Source organism: Procambarus clarkii, chromosome 33, assembly GCF_040958095.1.
Source record: "Procambarus clarkii isolate CNS0578487 chromosome 33, FALCON_Pclarkii_2.0, whole genome shotgun sequence".
In the NCBI taxonomy this organism is placed as follows: Eukaryota; Metazoa; Arthropoda; class Malacostraca; order Decapoda; family Cambaridae; genus Procambarus; species Procambarus clarkii.
The window spans coordinates 34,987,481-35,010,460 of record NC_091182.1 but is presented as its reverse complement, the minus strand read 5'-3'; the positions used below and the strand labels follow the sequence as shown (position 1 = coordinate 35,010,460).

Here is a 22,980-nt window from a genome sequence, read left to right as displayed (position 1 = left end):
GCATATACGAACGGAATGGTTTGTATGTACAAACTTCTCAGTGAACGAAGTTGTTTCTAGCCCGGTATCCGAAATTGCAGTATACGACTTGACCAGTCCCCTCTACGGATAGTCATCACGGTCGGTTAGTTTCTATACGACTGTATTAAGGGAAACCTTACCATAAACAGCACCTATGATAAAGAAGAAGCATCACCATAGACTGCCAAGTGCTCACATTAAGTATAACTCTTGAAACAACACTCAAGCCTTGCCTAACCATCAACATTCAAGCTTCTCAAAACGCTTCTGCAAACATCACCACTTGGGCTGTCATCCAGGAAAGAAAAAGTTCACAAAAACTGCACCACTCATAAAGATGAAAATTTATAAGTGTCCAAAATGTGGGAAGGGAGCCAAATGCCTATACAATATCAACACTGGCATGTTAGTGAATTTGGGTGATGAACCTCAGGATGGTCGAGAGAGTAAGAAGAGATTCAGTCAGCCTGAACATATGAGAGACAGGATGGTGAATATAGATAAAAGCCCTTATGAGTGTACTGAGTGTGGAAGGAAATTTATAGAACGTGGTGCAATAATACAACATATGGTAGTCCATTCGGATAATCGTCCTCATGAATGTCCAGAGTGTGGGAAGAGATTCAAGATTCTAGGAAATTTGAAGGCTCACCTGTTAGTGCATTCGGGTGAACGACCTCACGAGTGTCCTGAGTGTGGGAAGAGATTCAGTCAGCTTGGCAGTATGAAAAAGCACAGGATCATGCACACAGAAGAAAGACCTTTTGAGTGCAACAAGTGTGGCAGAAAATTTAAGGAATCTGAAGCTATAATACGGCACATGCTACTGCATTCGGGTGATCGACCTCATGCATGTCCAAAGTGTGGGATGAGATTCAGTAAACCTGGAAATATGAAGTCTCACCTCTTAGTGCATTCGGGTGATCGACCTCACGAGTGTCCTGAGTGTGGAAAGAAATTATGTAAGCTTCGAAGTTTGAAAAAGCACAGGATGATGCATACAGATGAAAGACCTTTTGAGTGTACCGAGTGTGGCAAAAATTTTAGGAACCGCGAAGCTATAATACAGCACATGTTAGTGCATTCAGTTGATCGATCTCATGAGTGTCCAGAGTGTGGGAAGAAATTCAATCATCTTGGACATATGAAGGACCATTTGTTAGTGCATTTAGGCATCAAACCTCACCAGTGTCCAGAGTGTCCGAAGAGATTTAGACGTAATAGACATTTGAAGATACACATGTTTATGCATTCAGGTGATCAACCTTACAAATGTCCAGAGTGTGGGAAGAAATTTAGTTATCTTAGAAGTTTGAAGAGACACAAGATGAAACATTCAGGTGATAAGGTAAACACTTTGAGTGTGTGAGAGAAGTCAGAGAATGCTGACTTACAAAGAGGTACATATTAACTCTAACTTACCTTAAATTAATTTAACATACAAATTTGGAAATTGAGGTTTATCATGGGAATATTGTGCTATCACCATGTCAGGTGGATGTCCTACAGAGGTAATTATGTTATATTTTGTTTGAGAAATACACTTCACCATGAAATGTAAAGATCAAAAGGTTTTTTTTTTTTTTAGTATTTATATACACGAGTTCTTACATTCATGTAAAGCAACTAGCATGTATAGCTTTTCGGGCAAATTTCTCTTGGAATACAACTTACTAAATTGTGTAACAACCAGATACCCTTTCACAGCTGGGTGAAATTATTCATATATAATGTATTCATTGTTTACAAAATATTTATACATTTTTATCTATGTATAAAAGTAAAGGAATGTTTTAAATATGTTATCTGCATATTTGTTTGAATAAAAATATGCATTCTATTCTTGACATATGTAGAAATTTATTTAAAATATAATTTATATGAGGACCACTGTCTCCTTAGTGGTTGAGACAGGAAACAAGTGGTTAAATTATTGAGATTTTGTTGTAATATTATTTAAAATAGGAGTTGGTGCAGAAAAGCTTGAAATGCGCTCAAGAGGAGACCATTATTGGTAGGAAACATATAAATTAAGTTAGTTTTAATACAGGTATTCATAGCTCATCATGCAGAATGCTACATAAACTGATGTTAATTTTTTTGTTTTGGCCCATTTGAATTTTTACTAATCTTCAGGATTTATAGTAAACAGTCTCTGGCTACTATAACTGTTCCAGTCTGAAATTTATACTGTATTTTTTATATTTAATTTTTATTAGGCTATATTTGCCTGAATGGCAAATATATTTGCCCGAGTAGCAAATATATTTGTCTGAGTGGCAATTTTACAGTTTTTTACAGTTCAGTGGCACCTCGACTTACGATTGCCCCAACTTACGATAATTTTGAGTTATGATGTAAATTTCATAAAAAAATGAGTCGACATACTATGGTATCGTCGACTAACGATATTTGTTGGTACACGTTCGGGTCAACCAAGTACGTGGTTCCCGGTCACGCGGTCTGACCTGCCTCAGTTTACTAGAGTTAGGAAGTCATTTCCTGTAGAACCGACTTAATTTTGAGTTGTGGGAACTAATTTCCCAGGGGCCCCTTGACCAACTTGTCTAAGTGGTATTCTCAGTTAGCATTCAGTACACTTTTCATTTTCATGCCCCTAGTTATATTAGCCTGACTGACAATTATTTTAGCCTGACTGGCAACTGTTTTAGCCTGACTGGCAACTGTTTTAGCCTGACTGGCAATTGTTTTAGCCTGACCGGCAATTGTTTTAGCCCGACTAGCAATTATTTATTAGCAATTATTTCAGCCTGACTGGCAATTATTTCAGCCTGACTGGCAATTATTTTCAGCCTGACTGGGAAGCATGTTATCCTGACTGGCAATCATATTAGCCTGAAACTCTAAATCATATTATCCTGAGTCTGGCAGTTGTGAAACTTATGAATCTGAAAATTAGCCTAAATATGGTAATTATATTACATTGAACCTGGCAATTATACAGCCAGGTTCAGTATATGAACCTGGCATTTAAATTAGCATGATTCTGACATTTGTATTATTAACCAGAAGGCCTGTTATGACCACACATACACCAGTATGATTATATTGTGTATTTGTATGATGCGGTCAAACTATATAGTAAATTATTAGGTGATTAGCCTAATATTACCATTACTCTTATATTTGTAATCTCTTTTTGGGAATACGCTAAGTGCATAACAGAAGCTTATGGTCGTTTCATACAGCTACAATTATGTGTCTAAATATTGAAATGTTGTATCGGACATGCTAGAGGTAATATAATATAGTATATATATTATGTAGATTTATATATATATTTGAGGTATTACTAGGGAATATACTATGATCTAAGTCTTGAACAATCGATCGACCGGTAACTGCTGGAAATCCTCCAATATTCTCCCCCTCCCCCGTTGACCCCTTGGAGAACCGTCTCCAGCAGTATTGCTATGTATGCTAGACTTGACTCCTTATGCATTTTAGCATATAGCATGATATATTCTTGTCTACCTTAAGTTGTGATATGTACTCTCATGTGGAGAATATTGTATAGTGTATGTATTTAGGTAGTGTATGAATTAGACTTGAATATTTGGGTTTTGAGCTTCTGATATGTAAAGGAAGAAAGTTTGGGGTGACTTGCCATGTTGGTAACAAAGTTGTTCTCTGCTGATTCGACCCTTGGCAAGTCACTACCTTACTGATTTGCCTGATAGGTGGATGTGAGACGTCCAGCTCTTAAGTTGTGTTATATATTGTTGGTTTCTGAATACTCATGTATATATAAGAGTAAGACTATTCGTATACCCAGCAAACATTTTCATGTTTTTAAAACATCCTAAAAACGACATTTCATTGTTTTCAGCACGTTTATAATTACGTTTAGAAAAGGTTTTTTGAGAACTTTTATATACAACCTTAGAACGTAAATAATTAACATTTCTAAAAACTTTTTTATAATCTTTTAATTACCTACATTAAAGCGTTTAGGGTAAATTAGGGTATAATAATTTTGTAATTCATATCTGAAATAGAAAGGGAGAGAAAGAAAGAAGACATATCTGAGATATAAATGGACATCCTATATATGTATGTGCAAATTACAAATAAATAGGGTACAAAAAGATAATTAAAATATTATATTTATTTAATTAAGAATGAGTAATACAACAAAATATATGTAATAGCTCGAAATATATAGACTATATCTATTACAGAATATAAAAGTAAAAATTTAAAAATCTATAAAAATCTATATATGCAATATGTGAACACAATAGATTTTGTGATCAAGCAGCCTGTGATTCATGTCATGCTGAGATCAGTCTGACGTTACAAGCAGTTATTGTTACTTAAAACTAAAACAAGTAAAATTTTCCGAGTATACATATAACACTATAGTTTTTCTATGACTAATAATAAAAATCTATTAATCAAAAGTTTAGGACTAATTAACTAAAAATAAAAATCTACAAGTGAATGTAAACACAGTCAAGTATAATATTCATGTAGAAAGAGAAAGAAAAAGAGAGAGAGAAGGAAAGAAAGAGAAAGAAAGAAAGGGAGAAAGAGAGAGAGAGAAAGAAAAGAAAAAAGTCATGTATAATATTCATATTAGCACCATGCAATATAACTTAGATTAAGTAAAAATCTCAGACATTTTTAAATCAAATGAAATATGAGAGCCAGAGAGAGAGCGCCACAGAGCCAGAGAAAGAGAGAGCCAGAGAGCGAGAGAGTGTCAGAGCCAGAGAGCGAGAGAGAGTCAGAGCCAGAGAGAGAGAGAGCCAGAGCCAGAGAGAGAGAGAGAGCCAGAGCCAGAGAGAGAGAGAGAGAGAGAGCCAGAGAGAGAGAGAGAGCCAGAGAGAGAGAGAGAGCCAGAGAGAGAGAGAGCCAGAGAGAGAGAGAGCCAGAGCCAGAGAGAGAGAGAGCCAGAGAGAGAGAGCGTGAGCCAGAGCCAGAGAGAGAGAGAGTCAGAGCCAGAGAGAGAGCCAGAGCCAGAGAGAGAGAGAGAGCCAGAGAGAGAGAGAGCCAGAGAGAGAGAGAGAGAGAGAGAGAGCGAGAGCCAGAGAGCCAGAGAGAGCGAGAGCCAGAGAGAGCGAGAGAGCTAGAGAAAGAGAGAGAGAGAGCCAGAGAGAGAGCCAGAGAGAGAGAGAGCCATAGAGAGAGAGAGAGCCAGAGAGAAAGAGAGAGCCAGAGAGAGAGAGAGAGCCAGAGCCAGAGAGAGAGAGAGCCAGAGAGAGAGAGAGAGCCAGAGCCAGAGAGAGAGAGCCAGAGCCAGAGAGAGAGAGAGAGCCAGAGCCAGAGAGAGAGAGAGAGCCAGAGCCAGAGAGAGCCAGAGCCAGAGAGAGAGCCAGAGCCAGAGAGAGAGAGAGAGAGCCAGAGAGAGAGAGAGAGCAAGAGAGCCAGAGAGAGTGAGAGAGAGAGCCAGAGAGAGAGCAAGATAGCCAGAGAGAGAGAGAGAGCCAGAGAGAGAGAGAGCAAGAGAGCAAGAGAGCCAGAGAGAGAGAGAGAGCGAGAGAGAGAGAGAGAGAGAGAGAGAGAGAGAGAGAGAGAGAGAGAGAGAGAGAGAGAGAGAGAGAGAGCGAGAGAGAGAGCCAGAGAGAGAGAGAGAGAGAAAGAGCAAGAGAGCCAGAGAGAGCGAGAGAAAGAGAAAGAAAGAGAAAGAAAGAGAAAGAAAGAGAGAGAGAGAGAGAGAGAGAGAGAGAGAGAGAGAGAGAGAGAGAGAGAGAGAGAGAGAGAGAGAGAGAAAGAGAGAGACAGACAGAGACAGAAAGACACACACACAACAAAAGAGGAGACAGAACAAAATTAAGGCAAGGAGAGAGAAGACAGAACAGAAACAACAGAGAGAGGAGAGAAATGAGAAATCATTGAAGAGAAGGGGAAGAGAAACACAAGATAAGAAAAAGATGCAAGAAAAATATACAAGATAAAAATGACATAAATGAATACCACAAATATAAAAAGTAAAGGAAGAGAGAAGCTAGAAGAGACAGGAAACGAGAGGTGTTAGAAGAGAGGAGGAAAGGAGAGATTAAAAGTTAAGAAAAACAGGAGAGAAACGTAAAAGAAATAAAAAAAGGGGACATTTGTGAGGAGAGAAAATAAAGAGACCAGAGAAGACCATATATCAAGAGTGTGAGGATAAAGACTTATATATTTTCTTAGTAGACATCCTCTGGCTCTTGTTGCCTCTCTTGTATACGAATTGTACTTGCAAGTTTTCCCTGAAAAGATATTAACAAAATTAATATTTAATTATTTATTTATATAAATTACACACACACAAACTTATATATATATATATATATATATATATATATATATATATATATATATATATATATATATATATATATATATATATATATATAAAAAGTTTGTGTGTGTAATTTATATAAAAGTGACCATGTCTTTTTGGGAATAAAGTATGCAATGCATTATAATCTGGAAGAAAATGAGCTTGAAGCAGTTGAAAAACCTGACTTGTGGAGAGGTCATTATGGGGAACTCAGATATTTCCTTAAGGAATTTGACAAACACTTTCTGTTAGGACATGAAGTAAATGAGATGTATGTCAAGTTTTGTGAAATATATGATAATGGCACAACAAAATTTATACTAAAGCAGAGATGCAGAACTAGGAAAAGGGGAAAAATTGCCCAAACATACAAGCAATACACAGATGCGAGAAACAACAATAGCAGTAAGGAGAGGGGCAGAAAGACTATGACTTTCGGTCATATTCAACAACACAAATATACATACACACACACACATTATTGGAAAAAATTGGAATTGGAATATTGGAAAAAATAATTAAAACTAAATGGGTAGAACACCTGGAGAGAAATGATATAATTTCAGACAGACAGTATGGTTTTCGATTTGGAAGATCCTGTGTATCGAATTTACTCAGTTTCTATGATCGAGCAACAGATATATTACAGGAAAGAGATGGTTGGGTTGACTGCATCTATCTGGACCTAAAAAAGGCATTCGACAGTTCCACATAGAGGTTGTTCTGGAAACTGGAAAATATTGGAGGGGTGACAGGTAAGCTTCTAATATGGATGAAAAATTTTCTGACATAGAAAAATGAGGGCAGTAATCAGAGGCAATGTATCGGACTGGAGAAATGTCACAAGTGGAGTACCACAGGGTTCAGTTCTTGCACCAGTGATGTTTATTGTCTACATAAATGATCTACCAGTTGGTATACAGAATTACATGAACATGTTTGCTGATGATGCTAAGATAATAGGAAGGATAAGAAATTTAGATGATTGTCATGCCCTTCAAGAAAACCTGGATAAAATAAGTATATGGAGCACCACTTGGCAAATGGAATTTAATGTTAATAAATGCCATGTTATGGAATGTGGAACAGGAGAACATAGACCCCACACAACCTATACATTATGTGAGAAATCTTTAAAGAATTCTGATAAAGAAAGAGATCTAGGGGTGGTTCTAGATAGAAAACTATCACCTGAGGACCACATAAAGAATATTGTGCGAGGAGCCTATGCTACGCTTTCTAACTTTAGAATTGCGTTTAAATACATGGATGGTGATATACTAAAGAAATTGTTCATGACTTTTGTTACGCCAAAGCTAGAATATGCAGCTGTTGTGTGGTGCCCAACAACAGAAGTTGGCCCATATCTTAAGAAGCACATCAACAAACTGGAAAAGGTGCAAAGACATGCTACTAAGTGGCTCCCAGAACTGAAGGGCAAGAGCTACGAGGAGACGTTAGAGGCATTAAATATGCCAAAACTAAAAGACAGAAGAGGTGATATGATCACTACATACAAAATAGTAACAGGAATTGATAAAATCGACAGGGAAGATTTCCTGAGACCTGGAACTTCAAGAACAGGAGGTCATAGATTGAAACTAGCTTAACACAGATGCTAAAGAAATATAAGAAAATTCACTTTCGCAAATAGAGTGGTAGACGGTTGGAACAAGTTAGGTGAGAAGGTGGTGGAGGCCAAGACTGTCAGTAGTTTCAAAGCGTTATATGACAAAGAGTGCTGGGAAGACGGTCTCATCCTTTAACTACACTTAGGTAATTACACACACACATATTATATTATATTATATTATATTATATTATATTATATTATATTATATTATATTATATTATATTATATTATATTATATTATATTATATTATATTATATTATATTATATTATATTATATTATATTATATTATATTATATTATATTATATTATATTATATTATATTATATTATATTATATTATATTATATTATATTATATTATATTATATTATATTATATTATATTATATTATATTATATTACATTACATTACATTACATTACATTACATTACATTACATTACATTACATTACATTACATTACATTACATTACATTACATTACATTACATTACATTACATTACATTACATTACATTACATTTATATTTATATATATATATATATATATATATATATTTATATATATATATATATATATATATATATTTATATATATATATATATATATATATATATTTATATATATATATATATATATATATATATATATATATATATATATATATATATATATATATATATATATATATGTCGTACCTAGTCGCCAGAACGCACTTTTCAGCCTACTATGCAAGGCCCGATTTGCCTAATAAGCCAAGTTTTCATGAATTAATATATTTTCTCTATTTTTTTTCTTATGAAATGATAAAGCTATCCATTTCATTATGTATGAGGTCAATTCTTTTTTTATTGGAGTTAAAATTAATAGATATATATGACCGAACCTAACCTATCTTTATAGGTTAGGTTAGGTAGCTGAAAATGTTAGGTTAGGTAGTCGAAAAAACATTAATTCAAGAAAACTTGGCTTATTAGGCAAATCGGGCCTTGCATAGTAGGCTGAGATGTGCGTTCTGGCTACTAGGTACGACACATTATATATATATTTATATATATATATATATATATATATATATATATATATATATATATATCGGACAATTAGTAAAAAAAAAAAAAAAAAAAAATTAAATTATTTTACCTTGTACCTAGATCCACCAGGCCTGTTTGGTGCCTGTTTCAGTACTTCAGAAATCTGGAAGGTCACATCCTCCTCCTCAACTTGTGGATGTGCGTTGATAGATGATTCTGTAAAATTAAGTTATTTATATAATAATAAATTCAGTATAACAATAATATTCTGTAAAATTAAAAGTAATTTATACATCAATCAGATAAAACTCTCCAGAGATGGTGATACACAACATATAAAGGACAAGTTTCAGAACAAAATATGCATTTAGGAATAAGGTTTTGTACATGTAGGTAGCACATGAGAAAATAAGTGGAAGGTGATCAAGTTTATATTAACATGTTAATGACTTTGTTAAGGCTTTGCAAGAATGAAAAAATATTAATAATATAATATCACCTACCAATTAATTGTACATCATTTATAAGTCAATTATTTGCATTATTATTATTCAATACTAATGATATAAAAATGCATTTTGTAATCTACTATTTATGCAAGTATTAAGCACAGGATCATGAAATAAACTGCAAAATACTGTAATGGATAAACCAATTAATTTTACATTTTCCTATAGCTAAGTCAGTCAGTTCTATTAGCAGCAGAGAACAATTATGCCCAACCTCTATTAAATGAAACAATCTTAAGAGCAAGTGATAGAAATATAATCATTTATGCTTGGGATTATGGAATGGTTCCAAATATGAAAAATATCAAGTTTTTTGGTTAAAATTTTTTAACTTAAAATTTACATTTTTAAGTGAATTTTAAACTTTAAAAAAATTATTTAATTTTTTGGTTACTTACTTAAAATAACATTATATAGTTCTTGTTTTTGTAGAAATGCCAATTTCTTCTTTTGCCCTTCCAGACTGTATAGTGACCACAGGCCGTTTGTTCATATCTTCATTATTCTTCGAACTGTGGTTTCACAATCAGACCCACGTACACTGGTTAAAAGCATCACCTAAAAGCAACAACAAAAATGTAGTACACTGACGAATTTTGAATATATATATATATATATATATATATATATATATATATATATATATATATATATATATATATATATATATATATATATATATATATATATTAGTTGATTTTATACCCGCATTAGGTCAGGTGATAATACAATGAAGGTGATAATAAAGCCATTCACAACTGCAGGCCTAATAAAAAAAGGAGGTGGCATAGCAATATCTTACAAAGATACCTTCATCTGCAATAGTCTCATTAGTAATAGAGACGACTATTGTGAATATACCTTTGCCAAGTTCTCCAGTAAATCCCTTAAATCCTCCTTGACTATAAGTGCCATCTATAGATTTCCCAATACCGACATAGCTTCATTCTCAGATAACGTAAGGAATCTTATCATAAATAACAATCTCAACAAAAATCAAACCAACTTAGTGGTTTGTAATGGTGAACAAAACATGCAGATACTTATATATAACCTGTGAATAGAGTGTAATAACACCAAAACTATTTGTTTATTGTTTTATGACCATAATAATTGAATCACTAATATGATTCACTAATATATAATCCTAATAATAATCACTAATATATAATCCATTGAGCATGCTGCATCTCTTTCAGTCTCTTTGCAATTTGAACAAGAGGGTTTTTAATTGATCGAACCATATTCTTAAAGTAAAGTAAATGAGATGTATTCCATATTTTGCAAAATATACGATGAAGGCACACAAACATTCATACCAAAACTGAAGGGCAGGATTTATGAGGAGACATTAGAGGCATTAAATATTCCAAACTTGAAGACAGAAGGAAAAGAGGAGATATGATCACTACGTACAAAACAGTAACAGGAATTGATAAACTTGACAGGGAAGATTTCCCGAGACCTGGAATTTCAAGAACAAGAGGTTATAGATTTAAACGAACTAAACAAAGATGCCGAAGAAATGTAAGACAATTCACTTTTGCAAACAGAATGGTAAACGGTTGGAACATGTTAGGTGAGAAGGTGGTGGAGGCCAAATCCGTCAAAAGTTTCAAAGCATTATATGACAAAGAGTGCTGGGAAAATGGGACACCACGAGTGTAGCTCTCCATCCATCTGATTGATAACCCAAATGAATTTTTCATGGATATGATACCAACATCAAATCATAAATCAGATGTGATCCTATCCCCACTGGATTTTGAAGAAGCCATAGACAGTATGCCTATGCACTCTGCACCAGGCCCTGACTCTTGGAACTCTATATTCATCAAGAACTGTAAAAAACGTTATCGCAGGCCCTTCACATTCTTTGGAGACAAAGCCAAGATACTGGCATTGTCCCTGACATACTAAAAACCGCAGAGATAGCACCGCCCCATAAAGGAGGAAATAAGGCAGAGGCAAAAAACTACAGACCGATAGCACTAACATCGCACATCATAAAAATCTTTGAGAGAATGCTAAGAAGTAAGATCACAAAATACATGGAATCACAGCATCTCCATAACCCCAGACAACATGGTTTCAGAACAGGGCGCTCTTGCCTATCACAGTTGCTGGACCACTCTGACATGGCACTAGATGCCATGGAAGACAAACAAAACGCTTTGACAAAAAAAAGCCTTTGACAAATGTGACCATTGTGTTATTGCACATAAAATGCGTTCAAAAGGAATTACCGGAAAAATAGGCAGATGGATATACAACTTCCTGACTAATAGAACCCAATGTGTAGTAGTCAACAAAATAAAATCTGGACCATCAACCGTAAAGAGCTCAGTCCCCAAGCGTACTGTGCTTGCTCCAATACTTTTTCTCATCCTCATATCGGACATAGACAAGGACACAACCTATAGTACTTGATCATCCTTTGCAGATGACACTAGAATCTTCACGAGAGTAGGCAACATAGAGGACACGGCAAACCTCCAATCAGATGTAAATCAGGTCTTTCTATGGGCTACAGAAAATAACATGGTGATTAACGAACATAAGTTTCAGCTCATGCGCTACGGAAAAAATAAAAAATATAAAAACGGAAACCACTTACAAAACTCAGTCAAATCATAACATTGAACGGAAAAGCAACGTAAAGGATTTGGGTGTACTGATGTCAGAAGGCCTTACATTTAAAGAACACAATAAAGTAGCCGTCACAACTGCAAGAAAAATGACAGGATAGATAACAAGAACTTTTCACACTAGAGATGCTATACCGATGATGATAGTTTTCAAGACGCTAGTGCTCTCTAGAGTGGAATACTGCTGCATAATGAAAGCCCCTTTCAAAGCTGGAGAAATTACTGACCTATACTTATGCATTTATCTTCGGTTTAACACAACAGGCACCAGACACACGCTAGGCATCATACACACTAGGATAAAACAAACATTAGGCCAGAAGTCAGAAAAGAATTCAAAGAATTTTACTGGAAAGGCTTGCTGTTAGGAAAGGAAGTAATTGAGATGAATTAATGCACAGTATGTCAATTTTGTGAAATATATGATAAAGGAACAAAAACATTTATACCAAAACAAAGATGCAGAACTAGGAAACAGGATTTGTTCAACTGAAATTTCAAGACGGACAGAGACCAAAAGACACAAAAATGGAATCAATATACGAAGAGGCCAAACCCCCAAACATACCAGTAATACAAAGAGAAACAACTACACGGCAGTGAGGAGAGAGGCAGAAAGAAATTTTGAAAAAAAGGAACAAACAAATGTAAAGTAGAACAAATCATATTCTATAAATACAGCAACAACCAATTGCAGGTAAAGGATAATATTCAGAGCTTTTAAATGCATGGATGGCGAAATACTCAAGAAATTGTTCACGACTTTTGTTAGACCAAAGTTGGAATATGCAGCGGTTGTATGGTGCCCATATCTTAAGAAGCACATAAACAAACTGGAAAAGGTGCAAAGACATGCTACTAAGTGGCTCCCAGAACTGAAGGACAAGAACTATGAGGAGAGGTTAGAGGCATTAAATATACCAAATATACTACACAAATATATATACTACACATGCACAATAAACTACCCTACACAGGCTGAGTATGGTGTGTACAATAAATTATTAGCTAAAAGATAAGACTGAGTTTGTATAAATGGGGGTTAAGTCAGAGTGGGAAAATGTAAGTGGAGTGCCTAAAAACCCTGTCCTGGGACCTCTGTAATTCATAATATATACAAATAATTTAGACTCAGGTTTGATCAGCAATATTTGAAAATTTCCAGACGATACAAAAGGGATTTTTTTCTGGATTCAGGATTATTTTTTTATGGCTGAAAACAGGTTTTCAGCAATAAAAGAAATACAGTATTGCTGGAACAACCGTCGACATCTTCAAGAGAAAACCTGAACATCTTCAAGAAGTGAAGATGACCTTGAGAAGAAGTATAGGTTGGGAGAAGTATAGGTTAGGAATTGTCTCCAAAGAATTCTCAAAGAATTACTCGTTATTGCTATCCAAGATAATTAGACGAGCCAAAGCTAAATACTACGAAGATAAATTTACCCAAATAAAGAGTACCTTACCTAAAAATATGTATGTACCTTACGTAAATAAACATTTGATTTTGAAGTGCCGGACAAACAAGGCTGTGGTGGATATGTGGGCCTGAGGGGCCTGTCCAAGCAACAGCCTGTTGGACCAAGCTCTCACATGTCAAGCCTGGCCTTGGAAGGGCTTGGTGAGTAGAACAACTACCAGAACCCTATAATGCATGTATCAAGGTGTCCAGGCAGTGAGCACCACATAATGCAGTGCAGTCCTGTAAGAATAAGCACAGTAAGTATGGGCATGGAGGGGGTGCAGCAGTGGCTTGTGAAGGGCTGGAGAGTAAATGGACATGCCCAGGGGTAAAAAGCATTAGGGTAACAGAACATAGCCCATAAAAATAGTAATGACAATGAATGAATAATTATATGAATGCAATAATACTTCATATCTCGATAGGAATACTAAGCAGGATGCAAGACAAGGTACTGGTGGTGATAGTGGTTGGTACAAGTCCTCACATCCCCACAGACACCAGTAACAGCCCTCACCTCCCAACACAGTACCCTTGTAGCGAGTTAATCTTATACTCGCTTCATTATCTTATAGCAAACTAATTAACACTAATTACAGAAGCTACACAGGTGATACTTTGGTGTGAGTTGAGCGCACTGAGCGTCGGTATCGCTACACCCTTGTTCCTTAACAACCCTTTGGACCTTTATTACAGAAAAATAGAATCAATTAATTTAATAAAATATAAAATATAAGTGCTTACTTACGATAATACTATCGGTGGAACACAAAATCTTCTTCTTCTTGATAGTAGGTGCAGTTTGCATGAAGGGTTAGTCCTCGCCATGACTGAACTGACGACAAAATGGCCGATGTGTTGATATGGCGTCAGGTGACGCTGTGACGTCACAGGTGAGGGACGCTTTGCGCATTACTCCCTCGTACTTAAAAAGTACTACAGGTACTTTTTGGTTTTATTTTTGAATATGGCAGAAGTTGGACAGCTTTTCAAATCATTATAAGGGAGTGAGTTCCATAGACTAGGTCCCTTTATTTACATAGAGTGTTTACATAGATTAAGTTTGACTGGGGATATCAAAGAGATATTTATGTCTGGTGGGGACGTGGCCATGTGTTCTATTACATCTGTCCAGGAAGAGTTTCAGAACAGGGTTTGCAGTTAGAAAAAGGGCTTTATAAACGTAATTTACACAGGAGAATGTATGGAGTGAATTTGTTTAGCATGTTTAAGGATTTGAACAAGGGAGCTGTGTGTTGTCTGAAGGTAGAGTTATTTATTGTCCTGATAGCAGATTTTTACTGGATGATGATGGGCTTGAGGTAGTTTGCAGAGGTTGAACCCCAAGCACAGCTACCATAAGTAAGATAGAGATAGATAAGTGCATAATAGAGTGAGAGGAGAGCAGAGTAGGGTACATAATATCTGATCTTAGAGAGTATCTTAGAGAGTATACCAATTGTTTTAGAAACCTTTTTAGTTATGTGTTGTATATGGGTGCGGAAGTTAAGTCTCTTGTCTAAGTATAGGCTAAGAAACTTTCCATCATTTTTATTGCTAATGTTTACATTATCTATCTGAAGCTGAATTGCATTTGTTGATTTGTTTCCAAATAAGATATAGTAGGTCTTTTCTATGTTTTGTGTGAGGTTTGTTGGTTGACATCCACAAGTAGACTTTTTTTAATTAATTGTTTACAACATTATTTAACAGGAGTGGGATGGGGTCAGAGTAGATGAGTAGTATCATCAGCCAACAATATAGGTTTAAGTATGTTAGAGACATTAGGGAGATCATTGATGTATATAAGAAACAGGAGGGTCCTAGGATGCTGCTCTGTGGCACCTTTACGGTAATTAAGTGGTAGAGTGGGAGAGGTTATATCATTGATGGCTTCATATTGGTGTCTGTTACTAAGATAGGATCGGATATAGTTTAGGGCAAGGCCACGGATTCCATAATGGTGGAATTTAAGTAAGAGGTAGTTATGGTTAACAGTATCAAAGGCCTTTCTCAGGCCGATGAAGAGTTCAATTGGAAACTCACTTTTGTCAAGGGCTGAGAAGATTAAGTCAAGCAGACTAACAATAGCATCATTGGTACTCTTTTGGGAGCGGAAGCCAAACTGACAGGGACTTAGTATATTGAATTTTACAAGATTGGAGTAGAGCTGTTTGTAAAAAAAAAAAAAATAATTTTGATAATATAGGTAGATTCGATATGGGTCTGTAATTATTTATGTCTGCCGTGTTACCTCCTTTATGAACTGGCGTTACTCTTGCTTTTTTAAGGATATCAGGGAAGGTATGACACTCTAGGGATTTGTTGAACAGCAGTGCTATGGATGGTGCAAGGGCATGGGAGGCACGCCTGTGTACCATCGATGGTATTTCACTAATGTTCCCAGCTTTGGTTTTTAGCGAGTGAATGATGGACACAACATCTGTAGGGCTGACCGGAGAGAGGAGAAGAGAGTTTGGATAGCTGCGTGAAAGATATGTGGTAACATATATGTCTGAGTCTCTGGGATTTTTCGGGCAAGGTGAGCACCAAACGATGAAAAGAAGCTATTAAATTCAGTTGCTGTTTCAAGATCTGTTGCAGGTGTATAACCATCCTTGGAGATTTTTATCTTATTATGTGAATGTTGTTTAGCTCCTAGGATGGTAGAGATGGCTCTCCATGTGCTTTTTATGTTGCCTTTTGCTTCTTTGAATCTATTCTCGTAATAGGAACGCTTTGCTCTTATTATACTGGTAAGCACTGATGAATACCTCTTAACTACTTCTTTTCCAACTAGGCCAATCCTAAGTTTTTTTTTCATATTCATGTTTCTTGTCGATTGCTTTAAGTATGCCATTAGTGAGCCAGGGATTATTTAACCTTTTTGCCAGTTACTTGCTTGGTGAGGAGAGGACAATAAGTATTGTAAAGGCTTTAAATTTTGGAAAGAGGCTAGTTAACGAATTATTATCCTGTGTATTGATAAATTTAGATTCCCAGTTTACATTGTGGAGGGCATTTGTGAGATTGCCTATTGCCGCTTCACATTGTAACCTAAAGGTAATTTTCTTGTTACCTGGTGGTGTTATGGCCATGTTCGCTACAAGGAAGGTAGGATAGTGGTCAGTTGTTCTGTCAGTGATTATACTTGATGTAAGAGGAGCTGTTATGTTGGTCCATCAGTGATCCAGGGTAGTCGCAGATGTTTGAGTGACTCGGGTGGGCCTGGTGATTGCGGGGATGAGCATACAGGAATTCATGCTGTTGAGGAAACAGTCTACTTGAGGGTTATTTTGTAGCCCTAGGTCAATATTGAAATCACCTCTGAGAACTATGTGATTTTTGTTGAGATTATTGTTTATGATAAGGTTCCTCAAGTTGTTATTGTATTTGTGTCTAGCTTCAGACACAAGCATGTTACAGTTATGTCTTAAAGAGTTGAGAGCAATTAAGGATGATAAAGAGTCACTTACAACTAATGTATCAAGTTTGGATACTTGTACACATTTCAGTGCAAGGAGCAAGGCAAATAGTTCAGTCTGAAGGGTAGAGGCCCAGTTGTTTATACGGACTCCCCACTCAAAATATAAGTCATATCCTATTGCCAGGACAACTGCACTTCCAGCTGCACCCGTTGGGCGCTGTAGGAAACCTTCAGTGTATATGATTTGAGAGAGAGAATGCTCTGTGGACAGAGCATCAATATGGCTTAAGACGTTGAGCTTTGCCTCAAGACAAAGCTGGGACTGATCTCTAATTTGCTCCTTTGATGGAAAGGGAGGGATTAAAATTGAAAAGGGTGTAATTTCCTACAGTGCAGGAAAGTGCTATTGTTGTCTCTCTTGGTACAAATTATAAATCTGATACTTTCTGAGTTCAGTTCCAATTTTATTTATCTATTTGAAACAATGTTTACATTCAATAAAGAAATTCTGGAGGGCTTCTGTGCAAGGGTTAGGATGAGCTAGCCTAAGCATTTTTATACCAATTTGACAGTTATTTTCAGTAACACGATAAACAACGCTCGGAATATTAAGTTCCTTTCTCATATTAAGTATCTTTGTGGTACGAAGGCACCCAAGGATTATCCTCAAGGCTTCGTTCTGCAATTTTTCAAGCCCTCCAAGCTTTCTTTCAGGATGCCTTAAAGTTAGTTTAGTTCATTTATTATGCACCCCATACCCATCTTGTGGGCGGTAGTGGAAAGGGTTGCAGAGGCACATAATGGGCTCAGGGACTGAACCCAACAATTCATTTAGCTAAGCAAGTTACAATCTTGATGAGCTAGTTACAAAATTCAGTATAAGTCGTCACATCAACAATAGGTTCGAGATCGATCACAAGTACAGTTTCTAAATTAAGCAACTGACATATGTGGAGAGCTAGTGTCACAATTGATATGTTTGTCCTGCACACCGCTCCCCATCCAGTGGGCAGCGGTGGATAGGTTACAATCACTTAGTTACTACTTACAGTTAGCAAACTGGGGATATTTGGCTAAAATTTCTGGTACCAGATCATTTTGAATGAAATATTGACACATCGTTGGTACATTGGTTATAGAATTGTCTCTGAATTCACTATCACATAGTGACGGAGGGTGTGCAAATAATTTTGTTGACAGTTAACATTTGGTCAGGTCTACATCGGCAGATAATGAGAATTCCCAGAAATACTTGTAACCGAGTCTAAGCCGAGCAGTAGTAACATCTAGAAGTCTGCTGATTTTATTGGATGAACCATAGATGTGTGGCTCCTTTTGCATAATAGTATTGAACGAAAGTTAATCTCCCCAAACACTTTCGCGTTTTGGGCAAGTTACCCCTCCACTCTCTCCATTTTTGTTTGGACATTCCCAGGTAGTGCGCGGAAATACTGAAAAGTGTATACTCTTTTCAACTTTGTCACCTTAATTCTCGTCCTATGTCTTTCATTTTGGTATCAATGCGTTCGCAATAGAATTCCCAACAGAACTATGTGCATATAATGTCAAAGACAGCAGCGCGCTCCACCCGCCGACAAGATGAATGTAGGCCAAGGGTACCAGAAAAAGAAAGCTGAGCCACCCTCAGGCAACTCTCATTACATTAGAGAGCGTGATAATACTGAAAAGTGTATACCCTTTTCAACTTTGTTACCTCAATTCTCATCCTAGTTTTTTCAATTTGGCATCAATGTGTTCGCAATAGAATTCTCTACAGGACTAAAGGCATATAAACTCCAAAAGCCCGGCTTACCATCCGCAACAAACAGAGTAAGCGAGAGTGTGTTACCAGGGAGCGCACAAGAGCGATAAAATGTATACACTCTTTTCATTTTGGTCACCCCAATTGTCATCCTAGGTCTTTCATTTTGGTATCAATGTGTTAGCAATAGAATTATCTACAGGTTTAAATGCATATAAACTCCAAAAGCAAGGTGTACCATCCGCACAAAACAGAGAAAGTGAGAGAAAGTAACCCGGGAGCACTCTAGTGCAATGTAATGTGAACACTCTTTTCACTTTGGTTACCTCAATTCTCGTCATATGTCTTTCATTTTGGTATCAATGTGTTCGCAATTGTATCTGCTGGCATTTTACCCTTTGCTTGGATCTGAAGGGTTTTAGGCTCACCACGATGCAATCTGATAGTACCACAGGTGTATATACCTATCTTCAAGCAGCAATTCACTCATTCAAACCGACTTATAATAGTTATCCATATATAAATGGTAATCTTTGTTCTACCTGTTAACCTGTCATATGAAGAAAGATTGTCAAAGCTTATATTACATTCTCTAGAAAAGCAAAGAATTAGGAGTGACATATGGTAGAGGTGCACAATGGGATGAATGGACATAACAAAGGGGACATTAATGGGGTATTAAAAGTAGCAACACAAGACAGAACTCGAAACAAAGTGTAAAAATTGGAAAAATTTAGATTTAGGAAAGAACTGCATGGGTAAATACACTGGGTTTGTACCTTAAGGTTCATGTATGCAATATTACAGAGTTCCAGTTAACTCCCATGCATGCAATTAATTTATGTTATGTTTATGTTTTTTATGTTAAAATGTTTTTGTTGATTTGTTTGTATATTTTCATAAGTAAAGCATGCTTACCGTCTTATTCCAAGTTTTATGATAACTTTACAAGGTTTAAAACATAAAGTTCAATATATATTCTGGTTTTCACACAGGAATTATACGTTAATATAACATCATAATAACGTAATGATGTCGTGTAAATAACGTTATACTGACGTCATATAAATGTTATATTTATGTTATAAGAACGTAAATTGGATAGCTTTACAGAAAGTAAACAAAAAAAACTAAATGTTGACTGAAAATTATTTATTCTTAAATATAAAGCATGAAAACATTATAATACCATAGCATTCACTATTATTTTTAAATTTTTACATAAATCTTAAAAAACTGTGTCTCAAGAATATATGTTTTTAGTTATATCCTTTGGTTTTAAGAACATCAGATATACGTATTTATGTCAAAAGTTACAGTATTACCTTTGTGGAACCATTTAAAAACGTCCACAAACGTTCTGTGTTTGCTGGGTAGTGGATCAGGCTACTGAGATATATTGGTTATATCAGGTGGTAGGTGATTTTGTGTTGAAATGGGTATCTGAGGATCGTAGATGATTGTTATTGTGTTTTAGTATTTAATGGATTCCTCACCCACTACTTATTTATGTATGACACCACCAATCTGTTACTTGGGTTAATGTACCACTGTGTCAGGTTGGAGCCTGGTGTCAGCAAATCCCAAGTAGGTGCAGTTAATGCCTGTTACTGATTGTGATCGCTGTGTTTAAGCTCCTTGTTCTGATTAGAGTATCAGTTGTATACTAGATGTATATCAGTTGTATATAGAGAATGTAGTTTTCATTGTTTTATCGTGACCTGTTTATATGTCCCAGTAAACTGGCATTGTTTTAACCAGACTTTTTCACTTTACCCTAGACACATATTGAAACTCTGCCACGCTATGGTTTGCCAACGATGCTGTGGATCATGAGGTCATGACATAAGTAAAATAGGGTCCTGTTCGGGATATAGGATCATTGAATTTCAGGATTATAGGATATCAGGAACTCATTCCGGATCTCCTTCAGGATTTCATTTACGAGCTTAAACAAGTAAATCCTGTTGTTCAGGCCCATTATTAATGTAATTCAATTGTTCAGGACCATTATTAATGTAATTCTATTGTTCAGGACCATTATTAATGTAATCCTATTGTTCAGGATTAAGTTTTGACACGGTTAGACTGATCAATATTTATTTTCTAGAAGTGAATGCCGGTATCATATTTATTGAAGACGTTTTGAGAATTTGAGTCTCATCATACGATTCAGCTTGCAGTCCTACGTGAACTGAGTTACGGATACTTTCGAATATTGTACTTGCAATGCTACACGATAGAGATAAGTATTCATTATCTTGTTTGAGGTCATGCTAGTCTAGTATATTCTTAGCTTAGTGATCCTAATATTTTTTGAAGAAAGTTCCTTATTGATGACTTGGGAAAATGGAGAAGGTAGTGAAAGAAATTTTGCAGAATCCATCTGTGGAGAATATTGAGACCTTGACTAAATCAGTGTTTATTTGTATGGAAAAAACCTTAGAGCTAGATGTGGCACTCAGAATGACTAAATATAAATTATTGAGGACTATATTTTTGCATGTAGTAGAAGATAGTAGGTTGGATGAAGAGGTATTAGAGCAATAGCGTAACGAGGCTGAGATTGCTGCTAAACTGAGAATGCAGGAATTAGATCTTCAGTTCAAGCAGATTGAGCCTGAGAGATTGAAGAGTGTAGAGGAGACTAAGCAAAGAGAAGCTGAGTTAGAGTTGGCTAGACTTAGTAAAGAAGAAGAAACTAAGCAGTTGTTAATTCGACAGCAGATGGCTGAAGCGCAGATCAGGCTAGAAGATAGAAAGCTAGAAGCTGCGGCCGCTGCTAATAGTAGGGATTCTAAGGGTCCTTTGGGTAGTTTCTCAATTATTGGACTTCATTTCCCCAAAGATTTAGAGTTACTCTAATTTAATGAGAAGGACCCTGAGCTATTTTTTCTGCATTTTGTTAAAGTCACTACTAGTTTGAAATGGTCAGAGGATTCTTGGGTGAACATGATGCAAGGTCAGTTGCGAGGGAAAGAGCAGAAGATTTTTTCTGCTCTCCCTTTTAAAGATAGTTTTCACTACCCCACTGTAAAGAAACAGATGTTGCAAGCATATGAATTAAATGCAGAAGTAGTAAGACAAAAATTTAGAGGTCTTAAACATCAGATCAGACAGTTACGGATTTTGCTCGAGTAAAAGAGTCATTCTTTGACAGATGGTTAAATAGTAAGAATTCTCATGATTTTGTTTCACTTAAACAGCTCATCCTAATAGAAGAACTCTTTTTCTTGTTTGCCTGAAAAGTTGACCATGGCACTAGCCACAGGTAAACATGTATACAAAGATGTTCATGACTTAGCTATGTTGGCAGATGAGCATGAGACCATTAATAAGATATCATATAGTACTATCATATGGCACCTATAGGTTTCACTTCTAGGCAGTATAATTCTGGGAAATCAGGGAGTAGTCATTATAATGCTAAGTCTGCTCTTACAGCACAGGTAGACCAGGCATCTAGTAAAATGAAAGGTACTGTTAACCCTAATAGAGCCACATCATATTCAACAAGTTCAGCTGACGTAAAACAATGTACTTACTGCCACAAAAAAGGACATGTTGTCCGCTCTTGTTTTAGATTGCACCCAGAATTACGTCTAAATGCCTTTATTTTGAGTAAACAAAGGCAGGGGTCATAATTCTGAGAGTTTGTTTAAGGTCAAGCCCAAATGGCTGGCTTGTTTTAACCATTTTATGATTCATGATAAAATGGTAGTTGTTGATAAATGGGTACCTGTAGTGCTTTTCAGGAATACTGGTACTCACCTACTCACCTAATTGTGCTTGCGGGGGTTGAGCTTTGTCTCTTTGGTCCCGCCTCTCAACTGTCAATCAACTGGTGTACAGATTCCTGAGCCTACAGGTGCATCGCTAACTTTGATAACTTCCAGTATGTTGTCCAAGGTCAAGAAGATTAACCTGGACAAAGTTATGCTTATACTGGGTATAGCAGGGGTTGGGCAATGTGTGCCCATTGTGCAAGTATATATTAAATCCCCCTATACTCCTGGTCTATGTACTGTAGGTGTGTGTGATACTTTGCCCATACCTGGTGTAGATATAATTCTAGGAAACGACATTGCAGGCACCTTGATAAATAGTCATCTTTCCATCATGATAAGTGATCCATGTAAAGTTTTCTCAAAAGTGAGTGAGATTACTCTAGTGGTGTATCCCACCTGCGCCGTCACCA

At 36.2% G+C, this 22,980-nt stretch overlaps 1 protein-coding gene across 1 annotated transcript; it reads left to right on the top strand.

The window, feature by feature from the left end:
• The first annotated feature begins 358 nt into the window (after positions 1 to 358).
• LOC123765299 (zinc finger protein 708-like) lies at positions 359 to 1,390 on the top strand. Its single transcript, XM_045753849.2, has one exon. It carries the CDS (start codon positions 359 to 361, stop codon positions 1,388 to 1,390), a length of 1,032 nt encoding a protein of 343 aa, XP_045609805.2.
• Positions 1,391 to 22,980: the final 21,590 nt, after the last annotated feature.

Coding starts and splice junctions, on each gene's coding strand:
- LOC123765299 (XM_045753849.2), top strand. CDS start 359: ATGAAAATTTATAAGTGTCCAAAATGTGGGAAGGGAGCCAAATGCCTA.